The 14,466-nt window shown below is 45.1% G+C and overlaps 1 protein-coding gene across 2 annotated transcripts in view; it reads left to right on the top strand.

Moving 5' to 3' along the window:
- NLRX1 (NLR family member X1) overlaps positions 1-14,466 on the top strand; it is a 189,389-nt gene that overhangs the window by 32,961 nt on the left and 141,962 nt on the right. Inside the window, exons 1-3 of one of the 2 annotated variants that reach the window (XM_078682185.1) lie at positions 7,332-7,416; positions 7,756-7,873; positions 8,024-8,102. In XM_078682185.1, coding sequence (XP_078538311.1) covers positions 7,402-7,416; positions 7,756-7,873; positions 8,024-8,102 — 212 coding nt within the window. In that variant the 5' untranslated portion in view covers positions 7,332-7,401. Of the gene's footprint in view, positions 1-7,331; positions 7,417-7,755; positions 7,874-8,023; positions 8,103-14,466 lie in introns of those variants that run through there. The other variant, XM_078682186.1, reaches the window with a different exon arrangement.

Here is a 14,466-nt window from a genome sequence, read left to right as displayed (position 1 = left end):
AGCTCGCCTGCGCCCGGCCGCGCCCGGCCGGGACCAGGGGCCAGAACCCCTGCTCCTCCACTGACTTATGTGGCAGAAACACTACAGTCCCATAATTTGGGTAACTATTTGCTGGAGGAGAGTGTGCAGGCAAGGCTGTCGGTCGAAAACCTACTGAGGCCTAACAGTATAGAGGCTGATGGGTCTTTGAGGATTCAGGGACAGACTCATGCCCCTACTGCATGTGGTCTGAAGGTAGCGGTGCTTAATACTCGCTCCTTGCAGAAGCACCATCTTGAAGTTTTCTCCCTGCTGCAAGATGGAGATATAGACTTTTTGGCACTTACGGAAACATGGTTGGGGGATACATCTGCCCCTGATATTGTTGCAGCCCTTCCAATGGAATTTGATGCTCTGTGGCATAATAGAGCAGGGGACTCCGGGGGGGAGGATGGCTTTCCTTTTTAACAAGAGCGTTATTGTTACTAAAATTATGGCAGAAAGCTGTGACAATGCAGATGTTTTGGGGAAAAAAAATTCCTTGAAGTCCTCCTGCATTGTACTTATGGTAGTTTATCGGCCCCCTAGGACTACCCCTGGTTTCAATGAGTTTTTTTTGGAGCTCACTACTGACTTATGTTCCAGATATAAACGTCTCCTAGTAGTAGGGGATTTTAATTATCACTGGGACAAGATGCAGAGAGAGCCGGCAGCGGGTCTATTTGAGACCACTATGCTCTCGATGGACTTGCAGCAACTTGTTAATAGTCCCACTCACGTAAAAGGCCACACCTTAGATCTAATTTTGTCTTCACAGCCTCAGGTACAGATAATTGATATCAGCCCCTGTACCTGGGTGGATCATTCACTGTTGAGATGTTAGGTCCCAAGTGATAGTCCACTACCGCAGCCCCCGCCTTTGTGGAGGAAGGTCAGAATCTGGAAAAATATTGAGATTGGTCGCCTAATAGCCACGCTACACTCAATCCCTTCCTCTGATATGGGAGAGGATAATCTAGATCATAAAAGTAAAGCTTTATTTACTCACTTACAGCAGGCAATTGATACAGTGGCACCAGAACGAAAAAAGAAAGGGTTAGAGATAAAGGAAAGGGGGCCCCATGGTTTGATGGTTCACTAAGGGAAAAGAAACAACTTCTTCGTCAAGCTGAGAGGCGGTGGAGACATAGGTATAAGCCAGCAGAATTAAAAACCTATAAAATCCTTTTTGCTACTTACAAATTGGCTATCCTAGTCAGGAAAGCAGAATACTATGAAGGAAGGATTGCTCAGGCAGGAAACAAACAAAAAGAGACCTTTGCCATCTTGAAGGAGTTGAGTCAAAAAGTTGAGAAGAAGTCCACAATCGCATCCCCAGATTGTGATGCCTTTCAGGAGTTCTTCCTTCAGAAAGTCACGGACATCATCTTGGAAATCACCAGAACTCCTATTGACTACAGTTCCCTTGACCAGACTACCCCCCGTCCTAGCAGTCAGTTGTCTAAATTTCCTCGTCTTGATTTAGCTAATCTAGTAGCACTAGTAAAGCATAATAAATCAGGCTCCCCAGCGGACCCTTGTCCTCCGAGGGTTTTTTAAATGGCTCTGCCAGGGTTGGAAAAGCAGGTTTTGGGATTACTCAATCATCCTTTAGATTTGAGGTATTTACCAACTAATCTGAAAGAAGCTAGGGTCACCCCCCTGTTGTAAAAGCCTGGTGCGGATACCCTGACCTTAAAAAACTATAGGCCTATCTCGCAGCTCCCTTTTCTAGCAAAAATATTGGAGCAGCATGTATTGAAAATACTTGCAAGGTATCTGGAAGATCATCAACTGCTCCATACTAGACAGGCGGGCTTTAGAGCTCATCATAGCACAGAGCTAGTGATAATGTCCGTCCTGGACGAGCTCAGAGTTAAGGCCGATAGTAAACAGCCGAGTGCCCTGATTTTATTAGACCTGTGTGCGGCATTCGACACGGTCAGCCATAACATACTGCTGAACTGTCTTACGAACCTGGGTATAAATGGGCAAGTACATCAATGGCTAAGGTCTTTTCTGTCAGACCGCACTCAGAGAGTTCAGTTGGGTGAGCAGCTGTCGGATCTGGGCTCCCTATCCAGCGGAGTACCCCAGGGCTCTGCATTATCTTCCACTTCTTTTCAACATCTATCTGCAATCCTTGGTGGAGGCCTTGACCCATATGGATTGTCAGGTCTTTAATTATGCCGATGACACTCAACTTCTTGTCCGGCTTAATAACTCCTGTCAGGCTCAGGAGTCAGTAAAAAATGTGCTCAGGTTCACTGTAAATTGGATGGCAGTCAATTCTTTTAAAATGAATCCGGATAAAACCGAGGTGCTCATTATTCCAACAAATAATAGCCCATGGTGTGATCTTTTTTGGCCGTCAGAATTGGGAGTGGTCCCAGTACCAGTCCCGGCGGTAAAAAGCTTGGGGCTGAAAATTGATTCGGTATTGTCTATGTCTTGTCAGGTCTCCTCTGTTGTGGGAATCTGTATGGGTATACTTAGGCAGTTACGGAAACTTGTTCCTCTCCTATCCACATCCGCACTGCAGTCAATTGTCTCCGCCACTGTCATCTATCGGCTAGACTAAGGGAATACCCTTTACCTCGGCCTTCCCCAGAAGCTCCCTAGGAGAATGCAAGTTGTACAAAATGATGCGGCTAGGCTCATTTTTGGACTCCCTAGGAGGACACAAGCCACCCCTCTGTTACATAAATTGCACTGGTTGCTCATCAAACAGCGAGTGCAGTTTAAGCGTCTCTGTATCGCCCACAAGGCAATTTATGGTGAGGCACCTAAATATATAAAAGATCGCTTGATGAAGTATGTTCCGGTCAGGGTTCTACGATCAGCTGAGGCTTGTAGGCTAGTTCCACCCAGGTATAGCTCTAAATCCAAAGGGGGTTGAGCGTTTTCTGTCTTCCTCCCACAGGCCTGGAATGATCTGCCGGAGTACTTGCGAAAGGAACCGGTTTTGCTCATCTTTAGGAAGCTCTTAAAGACCTTCCTTTTCAGAGAGGCACTAACAACTGCGTAATCTCTGCATCTGCTGCTGCCAGATATTTCTGCTCTAGTGACTTGCTCACTCTCTCTAGAAGCACTTAGAGACCGGTTGGTGATCTGCGCTATATAAAAATCATATACACTACAATACAATATAGGCTGATTTACATACTTGTATGATTCATTGTCTCTGTATATATAATGTGTGCATGATGTAAAGTACTGTGACACTCTACACTGATATAATTAGCGCTATACAACAAATTAAATGCATATGAGAGAAGGGCTACGGAGAGATGAAGGGCACTGTTGGGGGGTGGTAGTAATGGTATATGCGAAGAAAGAAGTCCCTGGAAAGGCGCCAAAAAAAGATTTTCGCACTAGTGCTAAAGCCGGCCCTGTCATGGCCTTTCTGTTTTTGTTTATTTAATTAGCAGTCAGGTCATTAGGGCAACTGTGGAACATATTTTAAAGTGTGTGCTAATTATATTTACTGATATATTCAATGTTTTAAGTCTGAAGGTGATTTTAGTAATGTTTTTTATGGGAATAAGTAAGGCGAGTGGAGCTGGATGGTGGCTGATATGGGGCTGGGCCCCAGGTCAGCTGTGAGATAAGGTGCACAGGAGAGTGATGGTAGAAAAGTGGATAATCAGGCCTGGAAGATCTTGTGTTGAAGCCTGGCCTGCGGGAATTTGAGGTTTTGCACTTGGGTCCCGACATTGCTCCTTCTTTCAAATAACTCTCCACATGCTCTGTGTACCCTCAGAATCGATCTGTTGTATCATGGTGACTGTTTGTAAGTAAATATGATGTAATCTAGGGCTTGTAGTTTAACACAAGAAGCAACACATTGGGCCTGCTGTGGCCCACTGTTGTACATGCTGCTCAGCCAGTATGAGTGTGGTGTGGTGTAGTAAACTACTTCTCTGCTGTTCTTCACTGAATAGGTTGTTCATGACATCATAGAATGCCTGGATGACTCTCTGGTTCACAGTGCCTCTCTCTGGCTCACAGTGTCAGTTGAACCTGTGGATCGAGTGAGACGGCAGACGCAGCGCTTAACTGAAAAATGATGGGGTGTGGACAGTGAATAGATACGTTCCATATGACCCGAGCGCAGTACACACAGAGGGATTTGACTGTCATCCTTCTTTGCGAGGCCACTTATGCATTGTATACTCTCTGACGCTCAACAAACTAGAAAATAATAAGAAAAGATATTTTTTTCAAAACAGCCACAAATGAAAAGGTCGTTATTGACAAATTTAAAGCCGTGATAGCAATTGCCTCATAAAAAGATTTGTGTGACAACTTTAAAATCCGTAGAAAAACTTTCCGCCCTGAAGAAGTCCTACGGACGAAACGCGTTGGCTACGTTTCTTCTTTTTAAACTGGAAGATTGTTAATAAAAGCAAAGAAAAAAAGAACCTCCAGTCCTACTGAAATAAATTTTTTTGAAGAATGTATTCAATGTTATTGTAAAAGATATACTGTGTGGGGTGCTGTACCATTGTGTTTATGTATTTCCTGTTTGCCTTATGTTTTATCCTGGTAAGGTACAAGCATTACGATCCAAGTGATGTGGTCACTGTGCAGACAAGAAATTTATGTATGCATTAATCTGTGTAGGTTTTTGGGGCAATCAGTTACCATGTTTTGTGGTTAGCCCAGTTTTCTATTCTTCTTTGGGGAAGTTGTGTGTGTGCATACTCAAACGATTCAGTTTTCAATTTAAGTTGGTTGGGTGACAGTAAGCGTTCTCTATAGCTCATGAATACAGTGTAGTGTTGCTTGATCTCTTATTCAGTCTTCTCTCATAGAGTGTACCCGTTTATTTGGGGAGGTTGTGATTAGTAGTCAATGTCCACATCTGTTTTTAGGGTTAGTATCTTGTGGTGTACTCTACTTTGGGGGAGCTAGTAGTGTTTGTGGGTAGTCAATGCCCATATCAGTTCCCAGTGTATATTTTCTGTAGTGTACCCTACTTTGGGGAAGTGGTAGTGTTTGTGGGTAGTCAATGCCCATATCAGTTCCCAGTGTAAATTTCCAGTGGTGTACCCTATTTAGGGGAGGTTGTGTATTTGTGGGTAGTCAATGCCCCATTTCAGTTCCCAGGTTGATTATCCTGCGGTGTACCCTATTTAGGGGAGGTTGTGTATTTGTGGGTAGTCCATGCCCCATTCCAGTTCCCAGGTTGATTATCCTGCGGTGTACCCTATTTAGGGGAGGTTGTGTATTTGTGGGTAGTCAATGCCCCATTTTAGTTTCCATATCAGTTCCCAGTGTAAATTTACTGTGGTGTACCCTACTTTGGGGAGGTGGTAGTTTGAGGGTAGTCAATGCCCATATCAGTTCCCAGAGTAAATATCCTGTGGTGTACCCTATTTAGGGGAGGTTGTGTATTTGTGGGTAGTCAATGCCCCATTTCAGTTCCCAGGTTGATTATCCTGTAGTGTACACTATTTAGGGGAGGTTGTGTATTTGTGGGTAGTCAATGCCCCATTTTAGTTTCCAGGATTACTATCCTGTGGTGTACCCTACTTAGGGGAGATTGTAGTTTTTACAGGGTTAGCACCCTGCGTTGTTCCCTATTTTTGGTGGAGATTGTTTTAACATCGTTTCAATTTGACACCCTGCTTCTGTCGAAGTCTACCTACTTGGAATTCGTGGCCAGGGGTTTCATGTTGGTAGGACTTTGAGTGTGGAGCTTTATCATATTTCAGTGTCAACATACTTTTATCAGGGGAATCTTTCTCTTGCGAATTTTTGTCATGGGGTTTACACTCTTCCTGTTGTCTACTTTGGTATTCATTCATCTAAACCATGCTGTTACCCTAAGAGAAGGGGGTGAGGCATATAGTAGCAATATTTAGTTGTGTAGCAATATTTAGTTGTCTTCTCTGTCATTTAAAATTTAGCATCCTATTGCTAATGATACCTCATGCTGTTCGTGTCGTGCATTATTTCCTTTGTGTACTTCATTTTGTATTTTCATACAAATGTCATATTTGAGGTATCTTGTCTATCTTTCTTTCTATTCTTCTGTCATTCCCTAAGGAAAGAGGATGTGTAGTAAACTACTTCTCTGCTGTTCTTCACTGAATAGAATGTTCATGACATCATAGAATGCCTGGATGACTCTCTGGTTCACAGTGCCTCTCTCTGGCTCACAGTGTCAGTTGATCAACTCAGGCTGAGCTGCTTAGAGCTTGCTCCTGGTGGGGTTTTACCTATACTTCCTATTTTCTCCTACTTACCTATCCTAGAAGGAATCTACAATAAAGGATTATCTAACTATACAGCTGGACTCTGTATATTCCTTTACTACATGTGGAATGTTGGTGTGGATAGAATGTTGGATGTCTGTGAGTGTCAGTTGGGTATGGGCTGAGCAGCATGGAGGCTGCTCCTGGTTGGGTTTCTCCATGTTAACATCTTAATAAAGAACTTAACTAATCTACGCTAGAAGTCTGAACTATCATTTGATAACAACATTTCATTTGGATCTACGCTTGGAGTCCGGACTATCTTTTAGATTACAACACCCACCAAAATGCACCCTTGGCCGACCCAAATAAAACTTCCTGGAGCCGGGCCTGCCTCCACCAACAATCCCCGCGCGGAGCAATGAAAATGTAGCTTAGATTCTTCATAGAGCAACATTTCAGTCTGTTAAATCCAACACAAGAGATAGATTTGCCTAGTATCACACAATGTGGGCCAAACAGGGAAGCCGGGTTTGATCCCAGGTTTCCTGGTTCAATCCAGCCTCTAAATGGGTCTCTCATTCTCTGTTTCTCTCTCTTCTGTTTTACGTCTCTCTTGTACAGAAACGTTTAAGACTTGTCCTCAGTGCTTAAAATTGAGAAATAGAAGTGCAGGTACTCTGTACCAGTTCACCTGCTTGTTTTTGAGTGCCGGTACTCTCCAATTAAAAGTATTACGTTTTTATTGAGGTGCAGGTACTCTCCCTCTCACAATAAAAAAGGCCCGTTACTCAGTACCGGCCCATTTAAAGCATGCTTGTCCTGGTGCAAGCGGTTACATCGTGTGTGGCGGTCAGAAGCCACATGAAAGCTCGGCTGGTTTTGACCCTGAGCCAGGCTCAGCATTCAGTGGCTCGCCCGTTTCTCCTCTTTCCCCACTCAATTCACCTTCTCCCCTCTTCCTCCGTGTCCTCTCACGTTTCTCTCTATTCCCTCCGCCCTTTCGCTATATAACTGCTGTAAAGTTACTTGATGTGCGTTGTCCTAGTTCACTTTAAGGGCCCTCCCTCCATGACGTGTTCCAGGGTTCCATCGTTGCCAGGCGCTCTGGGTTCAGTTGGTGTCTGCTGCTGGCGTGGAGCTTCTCTGGCCTGTGGCCCGTGCACAGTCAACTTTAAAGATGATCACAGCAGCTGTAGGTGTTATTACTACAGTTTTATATCCCTCAAGTACTTTACTTCCCTTTCGCCACTTCCCACCCTCTCCTCGCCCTATGTCTCCTCTGGCTCAGGCTCTCCTCACCTGTCACTCCATCTTACCTTTTCTTTCTCCTCTTCCTCTGTCTTTGAATCTCTTGCTCCTGTGTCTTCTGCGCGAGAGGCTCTCTTCACATCTTCCTCCTTCTTCTCTGCCCATCCTCATTTGTCATCAACTCCCTTACTATCACCTCCCTCCTTTTCCCATCTCTCCCTCCTGCTCCTGTGTCTCCTCTCCCTTCACCTTTCCTCACGTCTGTCTTCTCTTTCTTTTCCAGGTACCTGTCAGTATGCTGTGCAGGAGATGTTGCGGGCGGTTCCATGTCCTGGATTCCACGGTGGGAGTCCGCGCCTCACCCGGAGTGTGCCCACAGAGAGGCCGCCCCTTGCACCAAGGTAAGGGCGTCTCACTGAAGCGAGGCCTGTATCACTGGCTCTGACGCTGGCTGCCCTAGGCCATCTACTTTCACCCCCCTCCCCCAACCCCGACTTATATTTCTTGGCTCCCCTCCCCCAAGCTGAGGGATTTCTTTTTGTTTGTTTCAGGGCCAGTTGTGCTGTCTGTGCCGAAGCGGGGTCGGTGTGGCCTCTCCTCCACCCTCCCAAGGACCCTTTTCTCTCCCAGGTAGGTGATTGTTTCTTTCTGAGCATGAAGTTGCCTAGCTTCCCTCGTTGAGCCTCTAAATTATGGATAGGTGTTATATTTTTTTATCCCCCCACCCATACACAAAGAACCTATATTGTATCCAGGTTATATCGAACACCGCATCTCTAAAGGTATGTTTGGTTTGTAAATATGGGGAACCATTTGCTGTTGTCACAGGGTATACAGCACGTGCACCTCAGTGTGTTTACATATGGCTAAACCCTTGTCTGTTATCCAAGGACCACTCCACCAAGAGGGCATATAGTTTGTTAACCTATGGACAAAGAGTTGTTTCATGTTGTAGGAAAACCTCCCTCTCAATTGCCACCTCCACCCTTGAGGGTTTTAAGTTGTCTTCGCCTATGGAGAAAGATTTCTATAAGGGAAGGCCTGCCTGTACTGCCAGCGATGGTGTAAAACACATTTGTAGGAAAATCACGTTTCTATTTTGGTCTGAATCGAAAAATGGTGATCTTTAGTCACATGCTTTCCATTTAGTCTGTCTTGTATGGGGCAGTGTGTAATAAGACCTGGACACCAGTCTGTAGACCATAAAAGGGCACTTTATTAGGACACGCCTGTAGTCTTCAAATTCATAATTACAAAAAATACATCAACAAAACATCATCTATAATACATAATATTTTCTAATCACTCCCCTCTTTTATTCCCTTCGCTGCCAGGCGTCCCCACTGCAGCCCCCTGTGCCCAGCCTGTTTTATGGTTAGTTGGGGAAGTTCGCGCTAAGGCCTCAATAACTTTTTGTCCATGCCAAATTTGCGTATTTTTTTTCCAGCATCTTGAGGATTCTAAAGATACCCAGAGTTTGTGGATTCCCTGCAGGGGACCAAGAAATTAGCCAGAATACAGCTACATTTAGTTTTTGGGGATAAAATGGGGAAAAGGTGCTGCAGAAGAAAGTGTCTGATTTTTTCACCCCCTGCAAATGGTATCAACAAAGGGTTTGCAGTGCTAAAATCTCCATCCTCCAGGAACAGGCAGACGTTTGTCAGAAAAACATTTTCTACACAGTTTTGGTATTTTACTTGGACATAGCCTATTTTTCCTATTTTTGTTTTCGCTTTCAACCTCCCTTCAGTTAGTGGTTGAAATGGGCCTGAAACCAATAATGGATCCCAGAAAGCTATAGATTTCTGAAAGTAGACAACATTCTGAATCCAGCAGAGGGTCATTTGTGTAGACCCTTAAAGGTTTTCCTATAGAAAGTAACAGTTGAAAGTTTAAATTGAGTGGAAAAAAACACCCATCTGTGCCTACGCTTTCACCTGTAACTTCTGACTATGGCAGATTTTTTGAAGCAATATACCGTTATGTCTGCTGGTCCCTTCCTGTTTTGGGGGGGATATAGGATTTGTAGGTTTAACAAGAACCCGAGGTACTCCAACCCAATAACTGAGCTCCACCTTGCAATGGTTTTTCATTGTGTGCCAGGTATGCAGCAATTAATTTGGTAAACTATTAAGAGTGAAAAATAGATATCAAGTAAACCTGCATATTTCCGAAAAGGGAAAAAGATATGGAGTTAAAAAGCAGTGGTTATTTGCACATCTCTGAATTTGTGGGTACCCATACTAACATGTGAATTAGAGGGCATTTTTCAAAATGACTTCTTTTTTACACACTGTGTTACATTTGAAAGGCAGAAATGCATAAAAAGACAATTGTTAATAACACTTGTTCTACTATTCTGCGTTCCCATAAGTCTCCCGATACAAATGGTTCCTCACTTGTTGGGTAGGCCCTAGTGCCTGCGACAGGAAACAGCCCAAAACGCAACATGGACACATCACATTTTTCCACTGACAACTGACCCTTTTATTGCAATGTGCCTAGCTGTGGATTTTGGGCCCTAGCTCAGCAGGCATCCAGGGAAAACTAGCAAACCTGTACATTTTTGAAAACTAGATACACAGGGGAATCCAGAATGGGATGACCTGTGTAGCTCTCACCAGGTTCTGTTATCCAAAATCCCTTTCAAAAACACATTTTCCTCACTTTTCTGTGATGTAAAGTTGTGGAATCTGCGGAGAGCCACAAACTTTCACTCACCCAGTATACCCCCAAGTCTTCCAATAAAAATTATACCGCACTTGTGTGGTTAGGCCTAGTGTCCGCCACGAGAAAAGGCCCAAAACGTACTGTGGAGACATCAAAATTATCAATCACAAAATGACATGGTGTTGCAAGGGAATCACCGCCGTTTTTGGTCCCAGGCTGGGTGGCCACCTAGGGAAACCTACTAAACCCAAACATTTCTGAAAACTAGGCACCTGGGGAGACCAGGGATGTGTGGCTTGCATGGATCTCCCACTGTTTCTTTTACCCAGAACCCCCTGCAAACCTTAAAGTTAGCTAAACAAAATCAAATTGCTGTGTGGGATCACCACGCTGGCACAAATTTCCTACCACCCAGCATTCTCCTCAGTGTCCCAATTAAATGATACCTCACTTGAGTGGGTGCCAGAAGCAGAGTCAACCTAAAAACCTATTAAAAATTGTGCTTATCAACTTGCTGTGATATCCCTTCAATCTCTACACATTTTTGGCCCTTCCCTGTCCCAGTCACTTGGCCCACCCACACAAGTGAGGTATCATTTTACCCAGGAGACCGAGGGGAACACTGGTTGGTAGGACATTTGTGCAGACGCAGTGATTCCACACGGAAATGTGAGGAAAATGCTGAGCCCGGGACCAAAAACGCAGGTGATCCCCCTCGCAAAAAAAAACAGGTAGTTTTGTGATAGATAATTTTGATGTCTCCACAATAAGTAATGGGCTTTTCCCTGTCACAAGCAGTTGGCCCACCCACACAAGTGAGGTACCATTCTTTTTAGGGAGACCTGGGGAAATACTGGGTGGTTGGAAATGTGTGTCGGCCCAGTGATCCCACCACTTTCACCTCACAGAAATGTGAGGAAAATGTGATTTTTTTTTTTAGCTACATTAGAGGTTTGCAGAGGATTCTGGATAAGAAAACTCTGGGGGATCCCCACAAGCCACACATCCCTAGACTCCCCCGGGTGTCTAGTGTCCAGAAATATCTGGGTTTGGTAGGTTTCCATAGACGGCTGCCAAGCCCGGGACCACAAACGCAGGTGATCCCCCTTGCAAAACCAGGTCGTTTTGTGATAGATAATTTTGATGTCTCCACAATACGTTATGGGCCCTTCCCTGTCGCGGGCAGTTGGCCCACCCACACAAGTGAGGTACCATTTTTATCTGGAGACGTGGAAGAATACTGGATGGCTGGAAATTTGTGTCGGCCTGGTGTTCCCACAACTGTCCCACACAAAAATGTGAGAAAAATGTTTAATTTTTTTAGCTAAATTTGAGGTTTGCAGTGGACTCTGGACTGTGGCGGCTTGCAGTGGGAGTACTGCGGGGTGGTGGGGCCGAGGAGGGACACTCTGCGAAGCAGCGAGAGCAAGGCAAAAAGTTTTATTTATTTATTTACTTGCTTTACTCGTGGACGTTGTATGTCCGACTGCACTACCCCCCCCTCCCTATCCTACCCTGCCTCATCGCCCCACAGGACTCCCACTGCGAGCCACCACTGATTCTCAGTAAGAAAACGTTGGGGATCCATGCAAGCCACACCTTCCTGGACTCCCCCGGGTGTCTGTTGTTCAGAAATGTCTGGGTTTAGTAGGTTTCCCTAGATGGCTGCCGAGCCAGGCCAAAAATGCAGATGACTCACTAGGAAAACCAGGTTGTTTTGTGATAGATAATTTTGATGTTTTCAGATTATGTTATGGGCCCTTCCCTGTCGCAGTCACTTGGCCAACCCACACAAGTGAGGTAGCATTTGTATCGGGAGAATTGCGGGAGCACTGGGTGGTAGGAAATTTGTGGTTTGCTTTTGATTCTGGAAGAATATAGCTCACTAATGCAGGGCAAATGTGTGACTTTAGACACATTTTGAGGTTTGCAGGGCATTGTGGGTAAGAAAACTTGTTGGGATCCATGAGAGGCATGCCACCCTGTACTCCCCATGGTTTTTAGTTTAAGAAAATATCTAGAATTGGTAGATTTTTCCTAGAGACAATGTACACCTTTGCAGAGAAAGACAGTAAAGACAAATATTCTTGCCCAACCATCTATTCCTCAAGTACACACACACACACACACACACACTGGTTAGATTTGGCACGAGGGCGAGTGAAAAGTTAAAAATGTATATTTTATTAACAAGAGATTTCACAAAAATGAAATACACTGTTAATAACTGAAAGTTCCAAAACGCTGAACTAATGACTCGCATCTCGTGCGCTGTAAAGCCGTATAAAGGCACAAACCGCTTTAAAGGCCATTCATACACCTTTCATACGTGACACACACAATTCCATTCACACCACCAGCTGCAGGCCCAGCACATTACAACACTCACATCAACAAACAATGTAGAGACAATGTACACCCTGGCAGAGAAAGGCAGAAAAGACCAATATTACTTCACACTCATCTATTCCTCAAGTACGCACACAAACAAATTGGATCTGGCACGAAGGTTAATGAAGGTTCAGAGCTTAAAAGTTTATTAACACGAGATTTCACAAAAATTAAATGCACTGTTAATAATTGAAAGGTAAAAAAACGGAACCAATGACTCACAGCTCGTGAGCTGTAAAGCAGCGGCAAGGCACCAACCTCTTTACAGGCCATTCACACACCTTTCATGCGTGACACACACAAGACCATCCACACTGCCAGCCGTGGGCCCAGCACATTATAACACTCGCATCAACAGACAGCGCCATTCAAGGGCCCATCAGTGTCATACAGCCACATGACTGACACAGCAATCACACCGGCTGGTGGTTGACGCAGTGTGTGCACTGGCGTTTGGCTAGTTGTGTGTGTAGTGACCAGTTGCAAGTCTCTACTCACACTGCCAGCCAAGCGCCAGTCCATGCACACTGTCTGCCAAGCACCAGTCCACGCACACTGCCAGCCAAGTGCCACTCCACACACACCACCAGCCAAGCGCCAGTCCACGTACACCACCAGCATAACGCCAGTCCACGCACACCACCAGTCAAGCACCAGACCACGCGCACTGCCAGCCAAACGCCAGTTCACGCACACCGTCAACCAAGCACCAGTCCACCCACACCGCCATCACATTTTTTTATACAAAAAAGAAAACACAAATCAATTGGCAATAGATACAAAACTATAACTACTAACACAACAGCTCTAACTAAATACATCACACTAATGCCAACCATGAAATCTGAACAAAAAATATAAAATGATACAGACCAGTCAGTTTAAACACACAGACACAGCCCCAGCTTAGAAGGGCAATAGGGGCAGTAAATACGACTCTCCTTCCGGATACCTCTTCGGTCACAGACTACATTTCTTAGCGGGAACGTTTTTTTTTGCCCTTGGAAGGAATGTGATCAGGAAAGTGGCGATCTTTCAAGCTAGCCACATCCTCCACCACTGCTTCTCTAGGAACTCTTGCCTGTTCCACTACAACAAGGCTGCCTATCTGAGACTACTGAAACTGAACAAATGTCATCTTTGACTCAGGAGAACAATTCTTTTTTTTTTTTAATTCTTTTTATTAACAACAAAAATTACAAATGGTCATCAGCACAGTCAGAGCAAGGGTTGTGTACATGTGCAACGCAGGAAATTACATTACATACTTAGTGGTAACATCTCAGAATCATGCAAGGCAATTCTCACTCAAATCGGTCAGATTGCGTGTGGTTCGTCAATCGGGGTCACCTGGGGGGGTCGCAAATAGTTCCCCTGTAGTCGTTCCAGTTGGACCAGATTTCAATCCATTTTCGCGGGCATCCCCACGCTATATACAGTTTTTTCCTGGACCATGCACCAGTCCGTGTCAGTTTTCCAGAGGCCCAATTTAGGAGGTATGACCACCCCCCACAATCTGGCAATGTTCCTCTTGGCGATAGCGTAACCTAGAGTGACCCACAACCTCCCACGGGGCGGCAGGTCAGTAGGTTCCCATATGTTTAACAGGCATCTCTTCGCTTCAGTTCTAAGTTCCACTCCCCACACTTCTTGCATACAGCGGGTCACTCGGGACCAGTAATTCCTCAGTAGAGGGCATTCCCATAGTATATGGAAGTAGGTCCCCAACTCTCCGCACCCCCGCCTACAGCTGCCATCATCAGCGCGACCCATTCGTTGCAATCTTGTTCCTGGGAGATAGGTTTGATGCAGGACCCTAAGCTGAATGACCCGGAGTCTGGCCGATATGGCCACCTCCTTAGGGGAGGCAAGTGCTATCCTCCATTCCTCCTCATCTATCTCCAAACTTGCGGCCTCCCATTTCCTTTTGAGG

This window comes from Lissotriton helveticus, chromosome 3_1 (assembly GCF_964261635.1).
Source record: "Lissotriton helveticus chromosome 3_1, aLisHel1.1, whole genome shotgun sequence".
Taxonomy (NCBI): Eukaryota; Metazoa; Chordata; class Amphibia; order Caudata; family Salamandridae; genus Lissotriton; species Lissotriton helveticus.
Note: the sequence above shows the minus strand (reverse complement) of the source record. Positions and strands in the feature narration are given on the sequence as shown.